General features: G+C 53.8%; 9 protein-coding genes across 9 annotated transcripts; 5 read left to right on the forward strand and 4 right to left on the reverse strand.

The window, feature by feature from the left end:
• Positions 1–72: 72 nt before the first annotated feature.
• RIA1 (GTPase RIA1) lies at positions 73–4,411 on the reverse strand (the record flags this gene model as incomplete). Its single annotated transcript, XM_076676008.1, has 14 exons — positions 73–138; positions 235–413; positions 497–763; positions 850–1,205; positions 1,279–1,663; positions 1,728–1,824; positions 1,891–2,012; positions 2,070–2,112; positions 2,183–3,083; positions 3,164–3,720; positions 3,796–3,941; positions 4,019–4,184; positions 4,246–4,255; positions 4,347–4,411. The coding sequence occupies 14 exons, from the start codon at positions 4,409–4,411 to the stop codon at positions 73–75; spliced, it is 3,360 nt and encodes a 1,119-aa protein (XP_076537147.1).
• Positions 4,412–4,761: 350 nt separating this feature from the next.
• RRF1 (Rrf1p) lies at positions 4,762–5,913 on the reverse strand (the record flags this gene model as incomplete). The annotated part of the gene is made up of 5 exons (XM_076676009.1): positions 4,762–4,777; positions 4,850–4,914; positions 5,000–5,260; positions 5,332–5,447; positions 5,532–5,913. 5 exons carry the CDS (start codon positions 5,911–5,913, stop codon positions 4,762–4,764), a joined length of 840 nt encoding a protein of 279 aa, XP_076537148.1.
• An 87-nt stretch (positions 5,914–6,000) lies between these two features.
• On the forward strand, positions 6,001–6,716 carry JCM15063_005789 (uncharacterized protein; the record flags this gene model as incomplete). Its single annotated transcript, XM_076676010.1, has 4 exons — positions 6,001–6,003; positions 6,064–6,416; positions 6,520–6,563; positions 6,649–6,716. 4 exons carry the CDS (start codon positions 6,001–6,003, stop codon positions 6,714–6,716), a joined length of 468 nt encoding a protein of 155 aa, XP_076537149.1.
• A 325-nt stretch (positions 6,717–7,041) lies between these two features.
• Positions 7,042–9,844, reverse strand: JCM15063_005790 (uncharacterized protein; the record flags this gene model as incomplete). Its single annotated transcript, XM_076676011.1, has 6 exons — positions 7,042–7,204; positions 7,304–7,630; positions 7,708–7,769; positions 7,832–7,918; positions 8,005–8,222; positions 8,308–9,844. 6 exons carry the CDS (start codon positions 9,842–9,844, stop codon positions 7,042–7,044), a joined length of 2,394 nt encoding a protein of 797 aa, XP_076537150.1.
• Positions 9,845–9,974: 130 nt separating this feature from the next.
• On the forward strand, positions 9,975–11,347 carry SEC14 (phosphatidylinositol/phosphatidylcholine transfer protein SEC14; the record flags this gene model as incomplete). The annotated part of the gene is made up of 6 exons (XM_076676012.1): positions 9,975–9,992; positions 10,064–10,123; positions 10,241–10,305; positions 10,395–10,816; positions 10,890–10,915; positions 10,997–11,347. 6 exons carry the CDS (start codon positions 9,975–9,977, stop codon positions 11,345–11,347), a joined length of 942 nt encoding a protein of 313 aa, XP_076537151.1.
• Positions 11,348–11,656: 309 nt separating this feature from the next.
• JCM15063_005792 (uncharacterized protein) lies at positions 11,657–13,104 on the reverse strand (the record flags this gene model as incomplete). Its single annotated transcript, XM_076676013.1, has 4 exons — positions 11,657–11,950; positions 12,023–12,249; positions 12,318–12,981; positions 13,057–13,104. 4 exons carry the CDS (start codon positions 13,102–13,104, stop codon positions 11,657–11,659), a joined length of 1,233 nt encoding a protein of 410 aa, XP_076537152.1.
• A 489-nt stretch (positions 13,105–13,593) lies between these two features.
• Positions 13,594–17,417, forward strand: CTF18 (Ctf18p; the record flags this gene model as incomplete). The annotated part of the gene is made up of 15 exons (XM_076676014.1): positions 13,594–13,966; positions 14,050–14,410; positions 14,498–14,627; positions 14,721–14,909; positions 14,984–15,016; positions 15,080–15,352; positions 15,423–15,556; positions 15,636–15,828; positions 15,898–16,108; positions 16,179–16,405; positions 16,476–16,756; positions 16,827–16,917; positions 16,975–17,060; positions 17,131–17,228; positions 17,302–17,417. The coding sequence occupies 15 exons, from the start codon at positions 13,594–13,596 to the stop codon at positions 17,415–17,417; spliced, it is 2,796 nt and encodes a 931-aa protein (XP_076537153.1).
• Positions 17,418–18,159: 742 nt separating this feature from the next.
• Positions 18,160–18,894, forward strand: JCM15063_005794 (uncharacterized protein; the record flags this gene model as incomplete). The annotated part of the gene is made up of 3 exons (XM_076676015.1): positions 18,160–18,216; positions 18,279–18,548; positions 18,616–18,894. 3 exons carry the CDS (start codon positions 18,160–18,162, stop codon positions 18,892–18,894), a joined length of 606 nt encoding a protein of 201 aa, XP_076537154.1.
• A 3,237-nt stretch (positions 18,895–22,131) lies between these two features.
• Positions 22,132–23,508, forward strand: CCC1 (Ccc1p; the record flags this gene model as incomplete). Its single annotated transcript, XM_076676016.1, has 5 exons — positions 22,132–22,276; positions 22,356–22,464; positions 22,530–22,543; positions 22,611–22,786; positions 22,852–23,508. The coding sequence occupies 5 exons, from the start codon at positions 22,132–22,134 to the stop codon at positions 23,506–23,508; spliced, it is 1,101 nt and encodes a 366-aa protein (XP_076537155.1).
• Positions 23,509–23,680: the final 172 nt, after the last annotated feature.

A 23,680-nucleotide genomic window follows, 5' to 3' on the forward strand; every position in this document is an offset into this window, starting at 1 on the left:
CAACTCTAGACACTCGCTGGGGGGAACCGCTTGATTCAGAGAGAGAAACAGATGTGTTCGGGATTGCAAGAATTAATAGTTCTTGATGGTTTTCTGTTTCTCGGCAAAGAGTACCGCTTTTCGCTCAACCGCCATACCCTGCCATCACGCACAGAGATAGTCCCAAATTAGCATCTTGTATGGATCGGAGAAAAGAAGGAGGGGCGAATCAAGGGAAGAAGGAAAAAAACACACCTTTCTCTTGCGCACTCCATCCATGTACTTGCGGGCAATGTTCTCCTTGTCGGCTTTCTCTCCGAGATCTTCGAGTTCCTCTTCGGTCGTCGGGACCCAGAACGGATCTTGATCGAGAGTCTCGTAGCCGTGGAATACGAGTTGGGGCGAGGCTGCTCCCGAAGTTCGAGTTCGGATTTCTGACCAAAGGAGGGATCAAGTCAGTCTCCCGAAGCACGATGCTTGGATCGAGATCGACTGTGTAGATCAAAACCCAACTCACCGTCTGCGAATCCAAACGATTCGACAACCGGCAGGAGCGCCGAAACGGTAAAGAACGCGGTGCCTTCCTTCATCTCCTCCGATACGATTCGACCTTTACGTTTGGCCACAACTCCGTACACTTTACCAAGCACTTCACCAGTCGCCTGAATGTCGCAAGAGTACATCGCGAGTTGCAGGCGGGGCGACCAGTCGAGGAGTCCGTTCCTGAATGCCTCTTGCGCGACCGAAATGAGCTGTCCTCGTGCGTTCGACCACTTTGATCGTACTATTTGCGTCACATGTTGAGCGAGTGTCAGTGAGTGTCGAAAAGAGACCTAGTCTTGTCACCAAGGGAGAAACACCAAAACTCGCCTTGGGCGATCTCGAGATCATCAACGTTGAGCACGACTTTCTCAAAGAAGTACGCCATTCCGATGACCGGTTCAGCACATAGAGGACCTCGGTTCGTCGATAGTTGGAACGCGGTGTCAAAGTTCTCGTCAAGTTCGCGCACGTCCGGCAAGTTCTGCATCGCCTCCTCCGAAGTATCGACCTCAGTCAGCGACGCCTTGAGCTGTGACATGTCGATCTCTTTGCCAGGTTGCTCCGAGGCCGAGAACTCTTGTCCGTGTGCGGCATCGGTTGGGGTTTTGGGAGGTTCGAGAGCCGAGCCAGGAGTGGCTAGTGCCGAGGGAAGAGCTGCTTGTCGTTCGAGGCGTCGTCGAAGTCTACAGGACATGCCGCATGAGTTTCCGCTATCAGATTCCGAGCGAAGCGCTAGGAGGAAAAGAAGAGACTGACGATCGAGGGGATCCTTCGGTACGATCAATGAGCATATTGGGTCCGACTCGGCGAGGGCCGAACGCCCAGATTTGATCAGCGAGCCCAGTCCACTCCCGACCCGCCTGTTTGAGCAGCTCTTCAAGCTTGGGCCAGAACTCCTCGGGCTTGACCACTTCTGCTTCGGCGATCTTGTCCTCGTTTGATTCACTCGCATCTTCCTCGCCGGCATGTCCAGATCGTCTGTCTCGCTGCAGGCGCTTGAGCGTGCGCATGTTTGCCGACAAGAAGCTCGTGACCTGTGCAGGAAGCGGTACGGCCCGCAGCGTGAAATCGACGAGACCAGACTGCACCGAGCCCGGGATGGTGCCTCGGGGTTGACCTTGAGTCTTGGGCGGTGCCATATCTGGTATCAATGAGCAGCTTGAGCGCAGTTCCAGAATGTCGGTAGAGTGGTAAGCGCGACTCACCGACCCCGTGAACAGCCGTCTCGCGGAAAGGAACGATCGGGGGCGAGACCGTGATCTCGATTCGGGCGAAGCGATCTTTGAGATCTTTCAAGCAGCGCTGTATATTCGAAAGCCAATCGAGGTCAGAACTTTTGTTCCTCTTGGAAAAGTGAAACGGACTTGCCTCGAGATGCAATTCTCCGGCTGTCAGAATGACATGCTCGCCCGTTGCCTGTACGAGGGTTTCGACACAAGGGTCCGCTTGGTTCAGTAACCGCAGTCCCTCTACCAGCTTCGACATTTCAGCTAGGGGGGGAAGCAAGAGTCAGGCTTGAAGTGTCATCGAGGCAGGGAAGCGCGTACAAGGGTCTTGGGGTTCGAGAGCGACTCGAACGATTGGGGCCGACTAGAGATGCGAACCTGATCTATCAGAAAAGCTATTTCCAAAGCGATATTGTGTAAGAGGAGCAGCTTACGTTCTGGGTGACTCCCGCCAAATTGACGAGGCATTCTCGGTCTTCGTCGCGCTCCTTGCCTTCCTTTGTCTCCTTGCCCTTACCGATACCGCATAGAGTGGCATTCCGCAAGACGATGCCTTCGAGACCACCAATTGCGAACAGATTGCCCGCTTGTACCTCTTTGACCGCGAGGAGTTCACGTCCCATCATCATGTACAGCTGTTCGACCTTGATGGTCGACAGATGCTTGACGTTCTGAGGGTGAGAAGGTGGCAGTTCGGAATTGTATTTGGGCAAGACCGCGTAGAGGGATTGACCGAGCGAGATGGTGCCAGAGTACAATCGCGCAAACCCAATCAGGGCATCCTGTTTCGTTTCTTTGTCCGCTTCGGCCTCTTCCGCATCCGGCTTGTCTGCTTCTACCTGTCCCTCGGTCGCAGGTGCAAGACTTTCACGCGCGACTCCATCGCTATCAGCCGTTTGCCCTTCTCGTTCGCGCTTCTCCCTCGCCTCTTTGACCGCTTTCGCCCTCGCCCTCAAGTCATCCGCGGTCAACACCTTCCTCTGGTTCTCAGGCAAGTCTTCGACTTTGACCGCGAACATCTTGCTCACGTACGCGACTTGCAACGCGTCGTCGGCGAGGTTGCCACTGTACAGGTCTGCCTCGAGTTTCGTCTTTGCCTCGACATTGTCGTCCAAGTGTCCGAGTTCGGGGTGAAGCATGCGAGGGATTCGGAACGACTGAGCTTCGGCGGGAGCGGGGATCTTGTCGACGATCGCTCGGAACGCGGAAGGAGCCAGAGGAAGCCATTGAGAAAAGATGGTCAGGAGGAGGTTGCGGGTGTCTTTTGCTCGCAGATCCTGAGGGCGAACTTTCGTGCCGAGGCTCGCGACGATCTTGTCAACTTTGACTGGGTTACTGTAGGGCGCAACGGAAGGGTCAGGCGCACGCTTGTTAGATCGGGGCAAAAGAGAGAAATTGAGATGCAAGACACCCACTTGTTCAGCACGACTGCATCATATGCGGCCCAGATGTTCTCGAGGATGAATTGGACAAAGAGTGGCTTGAGCTTTTTGCCGCTCTGCTCCATCTTTTTGCGATTCATGACCCGTTTCGACTTGATGTCCAAGTACCAGTCGCCCCACAAGACCTTGCCGAGGACTTTCTCACTCATGCCCAACTTGGAAGCGTACAGTTGTGCGAACCTAGAGATCCTGAATGCCCAGCCATCGATTGCCGATGCAAACAGGACGTTCCCTTGCGCCGGATCAAAGTACAGACTCGCGTCGTCTCGTTCCTCGTAGTCTTCCTCGGGTGCGTCCTGAGCCGATGCAACAGCTGCTTCCTGTCGTTCTCGACGTTTGAGGTCTTCCTCCATTCGTTCCGACGAGTAGAACGATCCGACGACCGCGTTGACGTCTTCGATGATGCGTTGCATGTGGTGGTACGCTTCGCCCGGGGACAGTTTCAGTTCGGTGATCAAGCGATCGAGTTTGTTGATGACGAGGATCGGACGGAGATGCGAAAGGTACACCGTTCGCAACACGGTGACAGTCTGCGGGTCGAAACAGAGACGGTTCAGTGTCGACGTGAGGAAGGTTCGCTTATGGAAACTCGGTTAAGTACTGACCTGAGTACAGACTCCCTCGACGGCATCGACCAGGACAAAAGCACCATCACACAACCTCGAAGCGGTCGAGACTTCGCTCGAAAAGTCGACATGTCCTGGGGTATCGATCAAGTTGATCTTGAAGTCTTCGAGCACTGGTTCCTCGCCTGATGATTATCACGATTCGCTCAATCATTCCGAGCGCTACTTTCGGGACCTAGAGAGAGAAAGAGAGCGCGCGCACCTTCGGGAACGGTTGTCGGAATCCTCCATCTCAGACTGACGGCAGAACTCTCCATCGTGATACCACGTTCTTGTTCATCCTCTCTGCTGTCCAAGTATCGGATTGTGCCTGCCAATCTCGAAGAGATGATGCCGTTTGCAGCGAGGAGCGAGTCGGCAAACGAAGACTGTTCCCTTTGACCCTGTCAGCTGTTCGGTCTCTGAATGCGATTAGCAAGGAGACTGTACCTTTCCATGACTAGTCGCAAGGTTCGTCCGGGTGGAGGGTCAGCGGGGACGGGATCTGCCGACGCAAGAATCGATTCAGGGACTTTGATGAGGTCACTCACTCGACATGGGCCACAATACAGAGGTTGCGCGTCCGCGATGGCGGGATACTGGCTGCACTCGACATATGGAGTGGTAGCTGGTGAGTTTGGAGCTGTTTGTGAGCGATGGTTGCGGTTCAAGTATGTTTCGCGGTCGCAGACTTTCAGCGAGCAGTTTCACTTTCTAACTCGAGAGAATCAAGCAAGCTGTATCTTCTATGGCTTTTCGAGGGTCGATATCGACTCGTGTGTTTCACGAACAAGAAAATGGACTACTCGACTTGGCAATGAGTCGATTTGCATGAATCGAGTCCGACTCGTACATCGCAATCCACCACTGAGCGAGCCTAACTCGCTGACTCGCAATCATGCCGTAGGCAGTCAGAAGCAAACAACCTGGTCGTGCAAACGATGAACGGCATAGGTAACCGCCAATCTACTCGTCCATGAGGCTGTCGAATGGAAACTCAGGGCATCAGTCTGTAGCACATCTCACGACAGCGCTGTCTTTGCTTGGAACGTACACCTTCTTTGCATCTTCGAAAATCTTGTCGACCTCGGCGCTTCGCTTTTTGGTCGTCTCGTCGAGCTTGATCACCGTCAAGAACGTTTTGGTTCATTTTTTCAGTCCGACGCAGGATCCTCGAATACGGAGCTCTGGTGATAGAACCTACTTTCTTGCCTTCACCTCGACCTTCTTCCTTGCCAATCACCTTTGCGTCAATGTCGGATTTGATCTCTTTCTGACCGTCGTTGCGAGTTTGTCGGATCGCGATCCTCGCCTTCTCGCACAACTCTTGAGCATCGCGCACGAGGACTTGTCGTTTGTCCCAGTCGGGTTTCGGTACCGGCACTCGAATTGAAGTCGCACCAGACGGTTGAGGGGTCAAGTTGAGAGGAGATGCGTACAGCGCGGCCGTGACGGCTTTCACTCCCTATATTGTGTTCTATGACAGTCAGGTCCAGGTTGTGCGTTGTGTATGACGACAAAGAGAAAGATACTTGCCGCTTCTTCGTAGCAGGTCACGAGGAGGTCCTTGCCATCCTTGACTGACACCGTCGCAAATTCGTTCAATGGTCGTTTTCCCTCGGGACTGTCTACCCGGATGTTGTCAAGTAATGCTAGACGATTTTGGGAAACCCCGAACACAAGCCGAATCAACCATAGGGGAAACAGAGAGAGAAGGAGAAGGGTTAGTGCTTTACCAGGGGACACTCTGCCCACTCTGCCCACCACAGTCTTGAGGTTGACCCTGAGTTTGTCGATACAGTCTCGCATACGTTCATCGAGTACCTTGAGTTCAAACTTCTCTCCCGGGAGTTGCATGTCGGTCAATTCGTCCTCGGTCAAGAGTTTCCCTTTGCCGCGTTTGCCTCCTTTACCCTTTCCCGGTCCAGCATCGTAGTCTTCGTCTTCTTGGAACTGAGTCGCGGCGGATTTCTTGGACGCTTTCGTCTTCTTGCCTCGGAGTGGAACGAACGCGACGGGAGAAACCAACGCGACGGGCGGTCGAACAGCGAGGATTGGTCGTCGAGTCGCAACGCGTAGAGTGGGTCTCAGGATACTCTCGAGCGATCTGAGTGACATGGTGATCCACGAATGGCGAGTGAAGTGAGCCAACATCATCCGGCTGTTTGATCTCGTTATCACTCTCTCGCTCTCGTTACGTACATTATGGTCAGTGCAACACCTTCAAACTCGTAGTACAAGAGCTGATTCATCCACTGGCATGATCAGCCGAAACAACCTCTTACTTGCTTACGGTTCAAACTCGCGAAGAGTAACGTCACCAGTTTACCCCCTGCAAAGATCCCCCAAAAGACTGACCAAGTTGTTTTTGGTTCAGCTACGATCTTCCTTCCTGTCGATTCAAAGTCGACCTTGTCAACCTTGCGCACGACCTTGCTGTCAGCACTCAAGTTTGCCGCTTCCGACACTTCGTCCCCAGAGTTCGAATACGTCGACTTGACCTTGCCCGGATCGGAGCAAGACATTGCATTGTGGAGACTTGAACCTGCTACGAACGAAGAAGACGAGGAGAATTGGATTCGACTGACGGACGAGAAGAGTACGGCAGACAAATTGGGATTGTCAGTTGCTCTGTCCCTTCCTCCCCTTTTTCCTTTTTACCTTTGATTCCCATTCAAGCACACAAATGACTGATGGGTTAGATTGATCGAGGGGTGTTTGTAGACGAGAAGCGGAACAAGTCGCGGTCAGTTTCAAGAATGCTCAAGGTATAGTTCTTTCCTGTTGATCTTGAAACACCCCCACACACAAGCGCTGAACAAACTTTTTCGATCTCTTTGGGACGATTCCCAGGCGAGTTCCCGAAACCGCTAGTGATCCGACCTAGAGAAGACGAGTACGAAGAAGGCCCACTCGAGTAGAACGATAAAAACCGAATGGACCGTCTCGCCTCCCCCCCAGCATGTTGTAATTGAATAAAGCTTGATGTTTCGTAATTATCCGTCTCGTCTTCGGGAATGGGGGTTTGAGAGCAGAAACTAAAAGTTATCTCTATTGATTGCGACTTGTGGGGTGTCGGTATACACGCAAAGTCTAGGGTGATACAGGAAGATAAAGAGAGTAAGAGAGTAAGAAGATACATGTACATGGAAGGGGGGTAAAGTGAACGAGAGACGGAGAAAACGCCCGAAACAACAGCGAAACAGCGATAAAGCACAATAATCTTTGAAACTCTTGTTTCGAGTTCTAGTTGCGAATCGTGGCAGAATGTACCGAACCTACTCCTCCTCCTTCACTTTCAGCTCCCGAGTTGGCGTTCGAAGGAGGGACGGATGAAGTTGGCGAAGCTGTTCCTGGGGCGAGAGTACCTTTCGTAGCTTGACAGATCCACTCCATGATCTCTTCGAACCTGTTTTGGTTTTGGCAAAGTGAGAGGTCGGGGCTGTCAGCCTTTTTGCATGCGTACTCATCGACCTTTTTTGTCGAGGAAAAGGAAACAAAGACGTACGCGTCTCCTTCTCCAATCATGCTCTGACCATGTTTCAACCCTTGAAACACTTTCAACCTCCCTCCTCCTCCATCTCCATCTCGACTTGTCGTGTTTCTCGTGATCCCAAACTGTTGTCTATCATTCGTTTCTTTCTGAAACCCGTTGCGTTCGAGGTACGTCTTGACGCGTTCGGCATTCAAGATGGAATCGTTCGAAGCGAGGAACACGGCCGATTTCGAAGGATCCGACACGTTGGGAATTTCGCAAGGGAACAACAAGTTGCTCGTCCATTCAAACGTTCTCGACAGCATGACTGCGATTCCGAGTTCTCGCGAGACGAAGTACCTATGTAGCAAGAAAACTTTTTGTATCAGCACAACCTGGGTAACAGGTGTTTAATAAGAGCGAGTCGGGAAAATCACCTCATGAGGTACTCGATCGGCGTCTTGGGTTTCGAGTACAAGAAATTGTAGCAGACGAATGGCTGATTCACAACAGATGGTCAGGATTATTTAGCAAACAGAGAAAACATTAGGGGCGACTCGCCTCCCAGAGACAGAAACAGACGGCATCGACGAAACAGTTTCTCGCGCAGAGTGTTGGAGCATGCTTGACCAACCAGGCATGTACAATCTGTGTTCAAGATAACCCGAAAACCTAAAAGTCAGCTTGTCCCTCCCTGGATATGCACGAGGAGAAAAGAATGGAGAAAACCGAACCGTTCCGTTCGAGTGACTGAGAACGGTCGCTCCTCCCGCTTCATCGAATTTGAGTCGTTTCATCATTCGTTCGATACTGTGGGTGAGAGTGACTTGGTCTGGAGGGTCGTGGTAGCCTCGTTCAAAGAACGACATGGAGATGTGGGGTTGGAGGAGTACCAAGATTGGACGTTTGCGGAACGAACGATGTGAGCACAGGTACGACATGAATGTTGCATCTGTTCAGGACCTTTCCCTCTCGAGTCAGTTCCGTGGCGATTCGATGGGAAGCGAGAAAGCGAGAGTCTCTCGAAGTAAACTGACACTGTGCCGACCCCATCCCGAGTCCATGGATGAACACGAGCGGTCTCGTCGATTCGTCTCCATCGCGATCGGGGACCCAGTCTTTCGGAACTCGACACAAGTACTTGACGTTGCCATCCCGAATCTCTTTGAACCCTTTCAGTTTCGTCGCCGCGAGTACACCGTTCTGCAGTGCCGCGACGAACAGGTACAAGATGAGGGGTCGTTGAGTGACCCTGACCGGGTCGAGGGTCAACCGCAGGGTCTGAATCGCGTCGTTCCTACCCGGTTCAAACCGATGCGCCGCGCGAGCTTCGACCAACTCGACACAGTGCATCACGAGTCCGTACTTGTCCCCTTCGATCGCAGAATCTTCATCGATCTCGTCACTGTCGTCTTCGTCGAGGGTTCCATCTGCGAGGGTGAGGACTGGACGTCCCGCTTGGTCCCACTCTTTGCGTTCCCGTTCGAGGTGTTCGAGCGTCGTACCGTACAAGGACCACGCGAGCCAATCGGCCATGTTGAGTTTCCGAATCTCGAGAAACTCGCACCCGGCGAACCAGTACCGGAGGTAGTTGCGAAAATCGATGGCTCGAGGATCGCGGGCTGACAAGGGCGGATCGATGAACCCTTTTACGGGCGCAGGATCATGTTGGTTTGCAATCGCTCGATGGGGTGGGTACGATGCACGGGGTGGTTTCTTGCGGGGTGAGGACGCGAACGCTGAATCGAGCGAGACGCGTGAACCTGCGAACCCTTCGTCGTGTTCGTGCTCGAGGGGCGAACCGAGAGTCGATCGAGAGCGGGACGCGTGCAGGTGAATCGAACCGGGAAGATCGTCGGTTCGGAGGGTTGGGAGCTGGGACCGAGCGGTGAGGTAGTCGGTGTTGGCTTCCGTCGCGAGGTCGGTCGTCGCGAGTTCTGGAGTTGCGGCTCCATCTCCCCTGAGCCGGTTGGGTCGCTGTCGGCTGCCGGTTCCCTCCGAGGTGTGTTCTACCCAGACTTGGGATTCCTTGGCCTCGGCTGCGGGTTCGTGCTCGTGCTCGTGCGCGTGCTCATGTTGGATCTCGTGTTCAAGTTCTTGCTCCAAGGTCAACCCGTTCTCTAAACTGCGGAGGATCAATCCTCGAAGGTGCTTGCGCGAGTGTCGCAGTGGGGGTCTCAAGCGTTGTTGCCGTCTCGCCAAGAGTCGGTACGTGATGGAAAAGGGGATCTCGAGGGCGCAGTAAGCGAGAAAGATGTAGTGCACGACCTCGAGGGCGACATGGCGTGGAGCAGGGCGGTATGGATGCAACGCAGGGACGGCTGCGGTGAGGACCGTGTACAGGACATAGACGAACGCGGCGGGGACGATCGACCACAGGAACGCGATCACGATCCAGGTGGTGACGAGGCTCAGGTGGAAGCTTGCCGACTGCCACGTGAGCTTGGGAGGCCGACGCTTGGAAGCGAGGCGGTGTCGGCGACGTCGAAGTGAGCCGGCCGAGGTCAGCGACGAGCGCGGGCGTTGTGGTGCCGGGGGAGGCAGCGTGTCGGGTCGACTCCGGAGCGAAGGCATGCCACCTGCTTCAATCACATCCAGTCGGATACGAAGAGAGAGAGCAGCGAGAGATGAAATGACAACAACTTGCGAATTCGATTGCTCTTTCGTCATCACCGCGATCTCGCATCTACGACTCGCGCCTACGATGACTGCTGCAGCCAAGGTCAGTACACGCGCTGAATCAAGCACTGCGCGTGAGCGACTGCTGATCTCGGATCGACGAGTGTTTTGCAGGCGCCTCTGTCGGGTCACCCTGGCCACCTCACCCCGGAGCAGGTCCAGACTCTTGCCCAAGTGAGCCTCGTTCCTCTTCGCTGTATCGCTGAACGATCGCTGCCATTGGGGCGCGACGGGGTCACGATTGCAGCCCGATCCGAGATCTGACGCGCGACTCGTTCCCGTGGTTCCCAGTTCAAGGAGGAGCTCAAGGTCGAGGGCTTCTATGACCCAGCCAAGCATGACGATGCGATGCTCCTGTCGGTCTTTTCTTTTTCCCTTACTCCGAGCGCAGAGAGCGGGCAAACTGACCACTTCTCGCATGGGGACGCGTCGTGCTCTCCCATAGGCGATTCCTGCGCGCGCGCAAGTTTGACCTCGCCGCTGCGAAAAAGATGTGGATCGACACGCAAAAGTGGAAGCAGTCGTTCCACGTCGACGAGTTGTACGAGACGTTCGAGTACTCGGAGAAACCCCAAGTCGACAAACTGTACCCGAGGTTCTACCATAAGACCGACATTGACGGTCGTCCGATCTACATTGAACAACTCGGCAAACTCGACTTGACCGAACTGTACAAGGTCACCACTCCGGAACGTCAGATCCAGTCGCTCGTCGTCGAGTACGAAAAGTTCCAGCGCGATCGGTTGCCGATCTGCTCGGAACTGTCGGGTCACCTCATCGAGACGAGTTGCACCATCATGGACCTCAAGGGCGTCGGACTCCGGAGTTTCTATCAGGTCAAGAACTATGTCCAAGAGGCCTCGGCGAGTGAGCCTCTCCCTCTCTCTCTCTCACTCAGAAATGCGCCAAAGCTGAACCTTTTGTCTACGCTGCCCTACAGTCAGTCAGAACAACTATCCAGAGTCGGTATGTCCCAAGCTATTCCGCCCCTTGTAGACCGCGAGCGGGGTATTTTTGCTCACCTCTCTCTCTCTCGCTTGCGCGCAGATGGGCAAGTTTTACGTGATCAACGCTCCGTTCGGATTCTCAACTGTGTGGTCGCTCGTCAAAGGGTGGCTCGACCCGGCCACGGTCGCCAAGATTCACATCCTCGGAAGTTCGTACCAATCCGAACTCCTGCGTCAATGCCCGAGTGACAGTTTGCCCAAGTTCCTCGGGGGCACGTGTGATTGTCCTGAAGGGTGTTCGATGAGTGATGCTGGACCGTGGAAGGGTAGGACCAAGGCGGAACAACAGGCGGCGTTGCAAAAAGTCAAGGAGAGCGTCGCGGTCGAGAACGGACAGAACGCGGGCAAGATTGCTCCTCCAGGTCAAAGTGCTCAAGTCGTTCACGCTTAAGCAAGAGGCATCTCGAGATAAGTTTTTTTTAAAGTCGAGTCGATGAATGAAAAAACCCCTCCATCCTAGACGAACCTTTTTCATTTTTCTTTTTTCCTTTTCTATCTCTTCATTCTTGGCTTTTTGTCTTGATCCTTTCTTGTCCCCTCGCCCTCTCTCATGGGCAAATGACTTGACCGCTGGGGATTGTCCCCTTCCCCTTACCCAGAAATTGTACTTCTTCCATTCAAATCCCGGAATCCCTCTTGCCAAAATGTCGAGTCAATCATACGGCTAAAATCCTGGATCCTGATTCCTAGCATTTCTAATCTACGAATTTGGAGCCCGAGGTGTTTGATCGGGAGTCTGACCCAACACTTCTACGACGACCCTCCGAAACGCTTTCCACATACTCTCTTTGACCGCTTTCCTCTCTCCTCCCATTTCCTCGGCCGTCAAATTTCGTGCTCCATCCTCTTCTTCAGTGGGAAGGATGGGGAGAGAGGAAGGAGTCGTGTGTAGGCCGAGGGAGAGTCTTTTCGAGAGTTCTTGAGCGATAGGAGGCGCAGATTGGGTGATTGTTCTCACGAGTTCAGATTCGAGGTTCAACAACGGTCTTCTCACCTGCGACCAACAAGGAAGAACTGGTCAAGACTCCCCTTCTCTCTCACGGCAACAGAGGAGGAAAACGTTTACATGGTAAGGAGCGATAATGTTGAACCTCCTGGTGAGATCGTTGACCTCTTTGACGGCCGTCTCGTGGTACTTTGATTCAGTACGTTCCCACTCTCGATCCCTCCACCCTTGTTCAATCTCGACGATCACGGATCGAGTGAGACCTTCAGACGATCGAATACGAATCGCGCGTCGAGTCCAGCTCGAAGCGAGGGTTGACCGGAACGAGGACAGAGATTGTTCAAGTTCTGCGGACGTATGAATGAATTGGGTCAAGGCTCCTCTGAAACGAGGTGATTAGGTGAGAGAGATTTACCTTTTTGTAGCTCAATCCAAGGCGGAGCCGCGTCTTGAGTTTTGAGGATGCGATTGATCAAGAAATCGTCTCTCGAGATGAACGGGTTCCCTTCCTCTTCGTCACGAGGGATCGGTTTCCCTCGACCTTTGACATTCTTGAACAACCCTTGTTCTCGAGCTTTTTTTATCTTCTCTTCGATGAACCCTTCGTACACTCGCATTTGACCTGCCATGTACGTCCCTTCGGCATCCCGACTACCATCCTCGATCGGAGTCCGTGCTGCTGTATCGTGACCAAGAGTCGTAGTCGAACCTCGATCGAGCGCGTGGGTTCGATGCCCCCCTCGATAATCGAACGTCTTTTCGTACGCATCAAAGATTCGTACTTTGCGCGCCTGTTCGCGCTTGCCCGCATGTGTAGAGGTATCTGTCGCTCCGACGAGCTTTTTCTTGATGATTTGACCCCTGGCCGCTTTCGAATGCAGGGTGGCAGCCGACGGTGCGGGTCGGTACCCGGGCGCTGGATGGTAGTGTTCAGGAGGTTTGAACGTCAAATCGTACTCCCAAGGGTGTTTCGATCGATATTCGGTGGACGATGAAGCGTCAACGGAGGACGAGGTCGGAAGAGTCGTGAACAGTTGAGCAGGCAGCGGTGCAGGTTTCGGGATCGCTTTCGTAAATCCCTGTTTTCCCCCCAAAAGAGAAAAGTCAGTTCTACGATAGTCGCCGCAAGGCAGAGTGGCGAGACTAAAGCGGACCTTGATCCGCAGCGGCTTGTACTGGTCTTCGAGGATGCGCTTGAGCATGCGTTCCCTCGTCTCTTCTCCATCCCAGGCAGGTTCGCGCAATTCAGGCAGAACCTGACCTTTGCTCTTTCGGTCGCGTTCCTCGTCCTCCTCGAGTTGCGCTTGTCTCGCCAGGTACGCCGAGGCGGAAGAGGCGGAGTTTGTCGAGCTGGACGAGAGGCGAGTGAGAGGTCGCAGGCTTGTTGCCGTAGCTAGTCGGGACTGCATCGCTGATATGAGAGAAGATCGAAGGACGTCGGGTACGTCCTAAAAGGAGAAGTGGCGAGATTCGGATGTGTGGAGGTTGCGATCGTGACTCGTCTAGAGCCGCCGGATCCCCTGAGACCAGTACAGGATTCAAATAGGTGCGATAATTAAGCGCTGGCAGCGAGAACCGAGAAAAGCGTGACAAGCCGAGACGTCGGGTGATGCACAAGCTGCAGAGCGCTCGAGAGGGTTCACCGCTTCGGACTCTCTTTACACACATCAAGTCACGACGCCGTTTCCGCCATGGCGACTGCTCTCGCTGAGCTCAACCGCCCGCCGCATCTGCCTCGATCGACCCCACGCAAGCAGGCGTTCGTGCTCGAGGAAGATCCCGATTTCTTTGCGAACGATGAACCGGAACCCCAAGACGAGGAGCAGCCTCCGAGCGATATCGACATGGACGAACATGAAGCGTTCAACGAGATGCATGGCGCCCTCGATGAGGAGTCCAGTCGCCCGGCAAGCGTCGTTGCCGCGTCGACCTCGACCTCGGACGCGTCGAGTCGCGTCGACACAGCTCGCGACGCACTCGCGACGACAGACGAAGCTACCCGGCCTGGGACCACCTTTGAGCCAGAAGACGACTTTGGCGAGCAGGAGTTCATCTCGTCCAAGCGTCAGTCCCTGCTACAGTCGCCGCCTGCTCATGCAGCTTTCCTGTTTCTGCCAACTCATTCCTCTTGCCCGACCATGCCGCAGCTCCTGTCTCACGACAGCCACTCGTCGCGCCCCACGACTACGCATCAAGATACGGTTCCGTCTCGAGCCTGAACCTCGGCCATGACTCCAGCGAGAATCCTTCAATCTCTGCCTCGTCCAGTTCGACGCTCGCGCCTGGTTGGATGGAACAGCTCCCGTTCGAGGCAACCACTCTCAGCGGGACCAAAATCTCGTTCAGGCGCAAGAAACGTCTCGACCTCGCTTTGAATCTTCATGCAGCCGAGGACGCGAAAGCTCTTGCGAACCTCGCGCGAGGTTCGCTCGAGAAACCTTTTCACTCGCTCGTGCAAGCTATCGAATCGGACGCTGTCATGCTCAAGAAGCAACAAGAGGCGGACAAGTCGGTTCTCTTCCGATAGGAACTGGTTACGTGCAACCTCGAGCTATCGTCGACTGACCCGACGCTTCTCTCTCTCTCTTCTCGTAGGACAAGCGCAGCATTTGGAGTATCCGCCGTAGGGAATAAATTACGAGACGACAAGATCAAGGTGCCTGAAACGCAACTGTGGACTGATCGATACAGACCGAAAAGGTTTACCGACCTCCTGGGCGACGAAGTGAGCCTCCGAACCGGATCACAGATCTCTCAAGTCGCGTGCTCGAGCTGATTTTTGTATATCGGTATTTCTTTTTTGGCGCGACTCTTACAGAGGGTGCACAGGTCCGCTCTGAGCTGGTTGAAAGAGTGGGACGAATGCGTGTTCAAACGCAAACAGAACTCGGCGGGCGCTGCACTCAAGCGAGAGAAACGCAAGAGAGGTCGAGATGGATACGCAACGGGAAGCGGTTCGAACGCTTTTGCAACAAGCAGCGCCGGCAACTTTGGGGGAGATCAGGTTGTAAGCCGACAGCTTCTTTTGGCCAACTCGATATCGTCCGAATTCACGTGTTGATTTTGTTTTGGGATTTCCAGGCTCCAGATCCTTATGGTCGGCCTCAAGAAAAGGTGACTTCGTTTTTGTCCTTGGGTTCATAGACTATCGACTGACCCCCGGCTTTCTCAACGTAGATTCTGCTACTGTCTGGACCGCCAGGATTAGGCAAAACGACTCTCGCACACGTCTTGGCTCGGCAAGCAGGGTACCAGGTTCACGAGGTGAACGCATCCGATGATCGAACTGCAAAGGTCGTCGAGGAGAGGGTCAGGAACGCGCTCGACAGCACGAGCTTGAGTATGGGTTGGAACAAGAAGGAGATGGGACAAGGGGCGAATGGTCGGACCGCCAGGCCAACCTGTGTCGTTGTGGACGAGATTGATGGAGCTGCAAATGGAGGAGATTCGGTAAGGAGTCAATCTACTCTCAGACCCCGGATCGTGAACCTCGCTGAGACACTTGCTTGTGATGATGTAGAGCTTCATCAAGACGCTCGTCAAAATGGTGACCGAAGGAAGCTCGACAAAGAAGCCTTCGAACCGCAAGAACGGGTCGAAAGCGAAGAAGGATCGTCCGCTTCTGAGACCCATCATCTGTATCTGCAACGACCTGTGAGACTCTCGTGGCTTCCTGCGTCTCTACGACGAGCATTGAATTGATGAGAACGAATCGCTGGTCGTGTGTGCCTAGGTATGCGCCGGTGCTGAGACCCCTTCGACCGCTAGCCAAGATCATCAGGTTCCAACCTCCGACCAACACGATGCTCACGAAACGATTGCGCACGATCTGCGAAATGGAAAACATGAGAGCCGAGAACAAGCACCTGACGTTGTTGGTCGACACGGCCGAAGGAGACCTGAGAAGCTGTCTCAACACGTTGCAAGCAAGCCCCGATTTCTCTCCTATTCTTTCTCGAGACCGCACTTGACGAACCATCTTCCACTTCTTCCAGTTCATCAAGCGGAGAGGAGATGTTGTCGACGAACAAGCGATCCGGTCAACCTCACTCGGCATGAAAGACACGGGTACTTCATCAATTCAAGTGCTCGATCGACTCTTCAAAAAGCCTTCGAGAAAGAAGGGTGTGGCAACGGACGACAAGTACGTGGCGAGGATTGTCAGGGACGTGCAGACTTCGGGCGAATACGAAAAGATCGCTCAAGGTGAGGGCCTTTCTCCCTGAAGCGAGCCGTCTGGCCCGTCTCGTCGCTAAATCTCGATAATTCTCGCCAGGCTGTTTCGAGAATTATCTGCTTGCGAGAGATACGGACAACGAATCGTTCTCGAGGTTGTCCGACGCGCTCGACTGGTTGCACTTTTTCGATCGACTCGACGACAAATTGCGAGCCGACCGCGATTACGAACTCCTCGGCTACGTACCCTACTCGTTCGTGCCGTGGTATCCTCTTTTCAGCAGTCAAACACCGAATCCAGTCGAGCTGCCCAAAACCGACTACGAGGTCAGGATCGCTACCCTCTTTCGCTTCTGAAAATCTTCCGCGCGAGGCTCATGTGCTTCGCGATCTACAGATGTACTTGCAACGGACCGCTCACGAGGAGATTGCCAATGCCTTCTCGCTCAATCTGCCATTTGCGCTCAAGAATGCGTTCACGGGCACGACCGTTGTCTCGGAACTCCTGCCTCTGTTCAATCGCATCGTCGCACCCGATCTCAAACCTGTCAACAGTCAAGTGGTCAAGAGTGAAGAGCGTGAGCGGTTGATGAGAACGGTCAACACGATGATCCTGACCAAGACGACGTTTGCGATCGACAAGAACGAGGAAGGGCAACTGTCGTACAAACTCGATCCGTCAGTCTCGAGCTTGCTCTGATTACTCTGGTGTTTTGAAAAGGCGCTGACACGGCTCGAAATTTGACAGGCCAATCGATGTCTTTGTGCATTATGAGGGCAAGCGCGCGACGGACATTGCGCCCGGCCGATACGCCGTACGGCAAATGATCAACCGAGAAGTGAGTCGATACGACCACCTGAGATCCACGTTCCCGGCTGATATCTTTTTTCGAAAGGTCGAGGCCGAACTGTTACGTCGAGGAGGACAAGCAGACGGAACTTCGAAAGACGCTTCGGCGATCCTTTCGGCGTACAGCAAAACGTGAGCCTTTCGTATGTACCGGTCTGTACGCGCTGGATACGGAGCTAAAGCAATAATTCACTATCAAAAGGAAAACCGCGACTGCGATCGCTCCAGAGACGAAGCAAGCAGTCGACTTTTTCGGTCGCGCGATCGTCGCCAAACCTCTCACTGCATCTCAGGAAGCTGGTAGGCTACGAGCGACTACCCGTCCGGCCCTCCGAGATTGACCAATCTGATCGTATCCTCCTTTTCACTGCAGCTGCTCTGCTCGCGCCGCCCCCACGAAAGAAAGTCAGACAGACCATGTACAAGTTCAACGAAGGATTCTCGAACGCCGTCAGGACTACGAAACGCGTGTCAGACTTTTTCGCTTGAATCCAGAACGCAGACACAGACGACCGTTTCTTGTTGTTGTATTTCAAGAATCTCGCTCTCCACACTGCCAGCGCACTCGTGACTATCTTGAGACGCGAGCATGACGACAGCACAGTGATCAGGATCCCGCGTCGGTGACTCACTATGACTCGAACATCTCGTTCACACGCTCTCAGCTTCTCGCTCACACGCTCTCAGCTTCTCGCGGTCCGGTCCGCGAGCCTTTCGGACATTCCCGTGATGCTCCGAGATTCGATATCGCTTCGTCAAAGGCTCGGAATGCCGAAGTAAACGCGTCGTCAGCGAGGAATGTTGCAAGCCTGAAATTTCCGCTCGCGCTGCTCGACGTGACTGAGCGTATTCCTCTGCTCTGCGGAATCAGTGACACCCTCTAGTACTCTTTGAACGGTGGCAAGAGTGTGTATCGACGCGACAAACCACACAATATGCTGCACAGAGGCGGTGGAGACGCGACGAAGAACGCGATGCGATGTTTTTTCAGAGCATCGAGCTCAGTCGGTGCTCTTCGTACTGACACATACCTCGCTATGCCAGAGCTTTCGCCACCACCAACCAGCCATCTCTATGCTACCAGCCATCTCTGGCGTAGTCTATAAAAGCGAGAGAACCGTCTGAATCCCTGCTCTCTCTTCACACTTCCTCACACTCCTCACTCTCGCGCTTTGACTCCTGCTCCTTACTGGCGACTACACCTCTTACCGTATCAATCACATCAAGTACAATGGCATCTTTCACCAAGTTCGTGCTCTCATGCATTGGCTTCAAGACGAAGCGAGCAGTAAGTCTTTCGATCCCTTCTTCAGCAAGGGCGTTCTCTGACCAATGTTCCGTACTTGGCAGGACCCTACTCTTATCGCCAAGATCGTTGAGCGACCCTCTCCTGCCTCGGTCCACGACCGTCGCACGTTCACCGCGCCGAAGCTTAAATCGGCCAAAGCGGCAACCGAATCGCGGCTGTTCAAAGAACACCCGAAAAGTTACGTCTCGTTTTCGGAACTTATTCCGGGACTCGCACCCGTCGGAGAGGTACAACTGCAAGACCTTGAATGGATCCAAGCGGAGGGCACGATCTCGAATGTTGGGAGCTACCGCACCGAGCTTGTTGACCGAGTGAGTGAACATTGCTTGATCTCTGACGCATGAGACCACTAGAGCTGACGCCTGATTATTCCCACAGCTTACTAGAATTCACTGGGACAACAAACCGACGGTCGGATCGCTCCGAGCTGAAATTGCCGCGGTCTACGCTTCGATCCCTCTGGAAAGCCGCAAAAACCTTCTCCACCCTGCGCAGCGGCAAATTGACGTCCTGCTCGAGAAGCTAATGGCGGAGATTGAAAAGGTCGAGCGAGATTGGCAAGCGTGGCCTCCGGTCGTGGAGTACAAGGTGGTTCAACCCCGTTCACCTCGCCGCTCGAGCCCTCCCATCCGCCCTCGTTCTTCTCTCCGCTCCTGAAACTCACCCTCTTTATATAATTCCGCATCTCCTAGAATCGCATTCACTATATCTACCATATCTACTTAGACTCCTTGTTGTTGTAACCCTCTACCTGAAATACCTTATCTACGAATGTTGCCAGAATTCCCGTTTTTGCAACTGCAGCCAGGGAGTTGGGCACCCGTAGCACTCAAATTTAGGGATGATGTATGAATGAGCAGCAGGTCAGACACCCACTTAGCGCATGCGTGGAAAAGGAACGGCCGCCTGAAACGACTGTCGATACCAGGCAGCCTGCGCCTATTCGTAAGCCTTGACAGGTCAGATCGCTGGCTGTCGCCATCAAGAGCAAACGAAGCAAGGGTAAAAAGGGGGTACTGGAGCCCGCCGCAAGCAAAAAGAATAACATGCTCTAGGTGAGGTTTGAACTCACGATCTTCTGCGAATTCAGATCAAATACGATGTGAAGCAGACGAAATAACCACTATTCTACCAGAGCGATTATTACCAATCAGCGTAATGGTGCACATACAATCGCACACCACAAATCTACTTGATTCGTAGGTTCTGGCAGGCCCTATAACAGGCATTGCGCCACGTTTGTACTTGACATAGCCCTATATCAAATGTCCTTGTTCAGATCGAATCGTAGCGGTACAATATCGAGAGTCGTCTCTATGAGGCTGACTGCTTTCATGTTTGTATCTGGCACATTTTGGGTTCTCTTGATCTCAGGACTGCTCTTTCTTCTTCTGACGTTTGTTTGGCGATTACGATTTTGACGAACAGGATTTCGCTGGCGGAAGAAGCAGACCGCAGCAGACCCGTGTCACCTGCAAGGATGCGACAATCACGTCTGCGCTCTAGCCACTCTTCATCTCCCTGTTGGCTCAACAGCTCGCACAGGAACCCCAGAGTCACACCAGTAGCCGCAGAAGCGGAGGGCTTCGGGACATGTGAGCTAGTTGTTGAGGTCCGTGCGGTGTGCCAGAGTGAGACGTTTGCTGCTCTTGTCTCCCACAGCATACGTATGACTTGCGCGATGCCTTCGTGAACAAGATCTCGCGACTCTTGGACATGTCGCTGGCCAGCGAAGCGATAAAATCTCTCTTTGTGGGACTTTCCAGCTCGACCGACGCTGGGTCTCTGCTCCGATCCCGGATCATTACCTGCTGTGTACCCCTTTCCTGACAGTGTCTTTCGATGAGACTGCTCCTTTTTCAGGTATAGATTGACAACGAGTCATTCGATAACGGTCAAAGGACAGGCGAGAAATCAGTAGTGCGGTTCAACTGTTTACGATCCGGTTTCGCCGCTTTTCAAGCTGTAAGATTGCTCAAAGGCCATACACTGGCGAGCAGCTCCGTAGGTCTTGTAGATTCGAAGATGAACGTGCTCGCGCAACGCCATCGACCAGATCGTCAGCGCGCACGGGGACGCAGTGGAAGAGCGCGACTTCGGGCGGTCCGCTGCGCAAGGCGTTCCCGAGATCCTCCGACTTCAGAGCCTATTTAGTTTCGTACTCGCGTGAGACAGGGCCAGAAGGAATTATGTCGTCAGCGAGGAATGTCGGGCATGTCGTGCTGAAAGCTCGAAATCTGACGCCCGCGCTGCTCTACGTGGCAGAGCGCGTCCCTCTGCTTTGCAGGATCAGTGAGATGCTTGAGCACTATCAGTTCGTTGATGAGACTGTGTAACGACGCGACAAACCACGCAGTATGCTGCAAAGAGATGTTGGGACCGCGACGGTCCGAGAGCGCGGCGATTCTTAGAGCCTGGAGCTTATCCGGTGCTCTTCGTACTGTCACATATCTCACTTCGCCCGAGCTATCGCCGCCTTGAGTCAGCCATCTTCGCAGTAATCCGCAGCGGTCTATAAAAGCGAGGGGATCTGGTTCTCTGCCCTCTCTCTTGACACTTCTTCACTCTCCTCTCTCGCGCTCTGACACCCTGTCCCCACACACTTACCTCTGACCGCTGCATCTACATTGAGGAACATGTCAATCTGTACCAGATTGACTATTTCGCGCCTTGGATCCGAAACGAAGCGAGCCGTAAGCTGTCTTGCGATTCTTTTTCTTTGCAAAAGCAACCTCTGACCATCCCGCTATGCTTGACAGACCCTTGCTCTCGTCTCCAAGATCGTAACTCGGCCATCTCCTGCCTGAATACACGATCGTTACGGCTTCACCGCGCCTTAGGTCCACCCACTCCTGCGCCCGTGTGGCTGACAAGCATTACAACAAGGATCCACTGGGATAACAGCTGAAATCGACGCGGTATACGCTTCGACCCCGGTTGAATGCCGCAAAAATCTCCTACGCCCAGCGGGACGCCAGATCGACGTATCGCTCGAAAGGATGGTGGCACAAATCGAAAGGGTCGAGTGTCGAGCGCTTGGAAAGGATGGACTCCTGCTTCCTCCTCGACGACCGAGCGTACACCGCGTCGATTTCAGCTGTTCTCCCAGTGAATCTTTGTTGTCATGCTTGTCAGCCTAAGACTCCTTGTTGTTGTAACCCCCCACCTGAAATGCCTTATCTGTACCTTCTCCTCGGACTGTCAGATACCACGCAACCGCCTGTTGAATCAATACGAGGCAGCTCGAAACTGGGTGGACTGGCCAATTTCCGACGGGCGACCGTCTCTACCTTGCGCGGGTCTTACCCGACTTGAACCCCTGTGATTGAACGCAGTATGCAGTCATGTCCAGGCTAGCCTCATCGAGGTAAAAAGGTGCTGAGAGTCCGCCCGCAAAAAGCAAAAAGAACATGCTCTAGGTGAGGTTTGAACTCACGATCTTCTGCGAATTCAGATCGAATACGATGTGAAGCAGACGAAATAACCACTATTCTACCAGAGCAGTTACACTATGATAACAGCTTATGGTGTATACTAATGTGTTGTAATATGCCTCTTTCTTGATGCCGAGCACGCGGTATTTCTCGATTCGCTGTAGCCCGAGACACTGCTGAGATGAAGCTCATTGTGTATATCAATGATTGCAATTCAAATACCGAAGCGATACGGCAGAATTTACACGGAATGAATATATGCTGGGGCAAAGAAAGTTTAGAGAGATCTCGAGATCAATTTGCGACGCGTCTGATTGGCGTGCGAGCGGAAAAGATCATTTTGATCTGCACGGCTGGTAGCTGCGACATCCCTTTTTTTGATCTCACCTCTTCTTCCGCTTTCCTGCGCCTCTCTTCTCGTCTCCGCCCTCGCCTCGATTCATCCACAGCCTTGAACGACATGTCTCGCGCATCTGTCGCAGCCAACACCCCGAACGGCGCCGTCGCGCTGCCGAAGCGAGCGGCGCCCGACCAAGCACAGCGACCGGTGTGGTCGCTCGAATCTGGACCTCAAACCCCCGGCGGATCATCTGAAGTGCCTCTTGGCAAGTCCACCAGCTGTCTGCCCCGACGAGCAAGAGCGCGAGCTAATTTGCGACGACGCCTCCTTTCATCTCGAAACAGCCTCCAAGTGCGATGTGCACAACCGCGAGCGCACAGTCTGCTGCAGGGACCTCAAGGGAGATGATGAGCGAGCCCTGGTCGACCCGGATATTGTCAGGGACATCATCATGTAAGCCTGACCTCGTTGTCGCTTGTGGCTTGATCTGGCACTCACGTCTTGCTCTTTTGCTACAGTGGTCTCGCTGATGGTCAGTTGATTCTAGGGCTGAAGTCTCCCTTACGTCACAGGCGCTTATAAATATGTTTGCACAACAGGCTTGACCGTCCCCTTTGCCCTCACCGCTGGTCTCTCGTCTCTCGGTTCCTCTCGCCTCGTATACACTGCTGGAATCGCCGAACTTGTGTCTGGAGCATTGTCGATGGGTGTCGGAGGATACCTGTCTGCTCAAGCCGAGCGGGATCACTACCGATACCTCAAGAAGAACACTCGGGTACGTTCACTCGACGCTTGCTTTGCAGCCTCCGCCCCTGACTGATCGAAGAAACACTCTTGTAGGAACGTGTCGCTCGTTCGTGCGCCGGCGAGATGGAGCGAGAAGTGAACGCCATCCTTTCCCCCCTTGGTGTCGATGATTCGCTCTCGCGACGAGTAGCTGGTGCTCTGCTGCAGGTCGAAGCTTCGCTCGGAGAGCCGCAAGCTCCTCCATCTCTGATCCGACAAGTTCTCAACACTGTTGCACGCCGACCACGATTCTCGAACCTCCCCGCTACTCAATCCCCCGACCCCGAGCGCGCTGCTCTTCTCCCGCGAAAAGCGCCTGCAGCATCCACCAGTGATTCCGAAGAAGAAGAAGAGGACGAGAAGGGTCTGACGGCGTTCCTTCTCAAGTTTGGTGAAGGGCTCGAGGAGACGACCGACGCCCGACTTTTCATCTCGGCCATCACGATCGGCTTGTCGTACTTCCTCGGAGGGCTCGTCCCTCTCGTGCCGTACTTCTTCATTGCGACTGCTGGCGAAGGACTCGTGTGGTCCGCCGGAATTACCGCGATCGTCCTGCTCGTGTTTGGAGCATTCAAGACGTACTTCACAGGTGCAGCGATCGGCGTCAGTGGCTACGCGTATGGCTCGATTACGACGTTGCTTGTCGGTGGAGCGGCTGCCGCTGCTTCGTTCGGTGTCATCAGGGCGCTCGAAGGCCAAAATGGCGAATAAACTGGCGTTGTGGGACTCCCCAAAACATGTACCCTCTTCTCTCTATTCCATTTGTCATTGTGATCGCTCGCCTATACCTTGTAGTTTGTGCGTCTCTTATCTATTTGCAACTCTGTTTGATCGCGTCCGATTAGCACGGAGTTTGCGGAAGCGTGCAAGTTACAGCAGAACA

The sequence above is a fragment of the Sporobolomyces koalae genome (assembly GCF_050403365.1).
Source record: "Sporobolomyces koalae JCM15063 DNA, S_koalae_JCM15063T_v1_ctg2, whole genome shotgun sequence".
NCBI classification, from domain to species: domain Eukaryota; kingdom Fungi; phylum Basidiomycota; class Microbotryomycetes; order Sporidiobolales; family Sporidiobolaceae; genus Sporobolomyces; species Sporobolomyces koalae.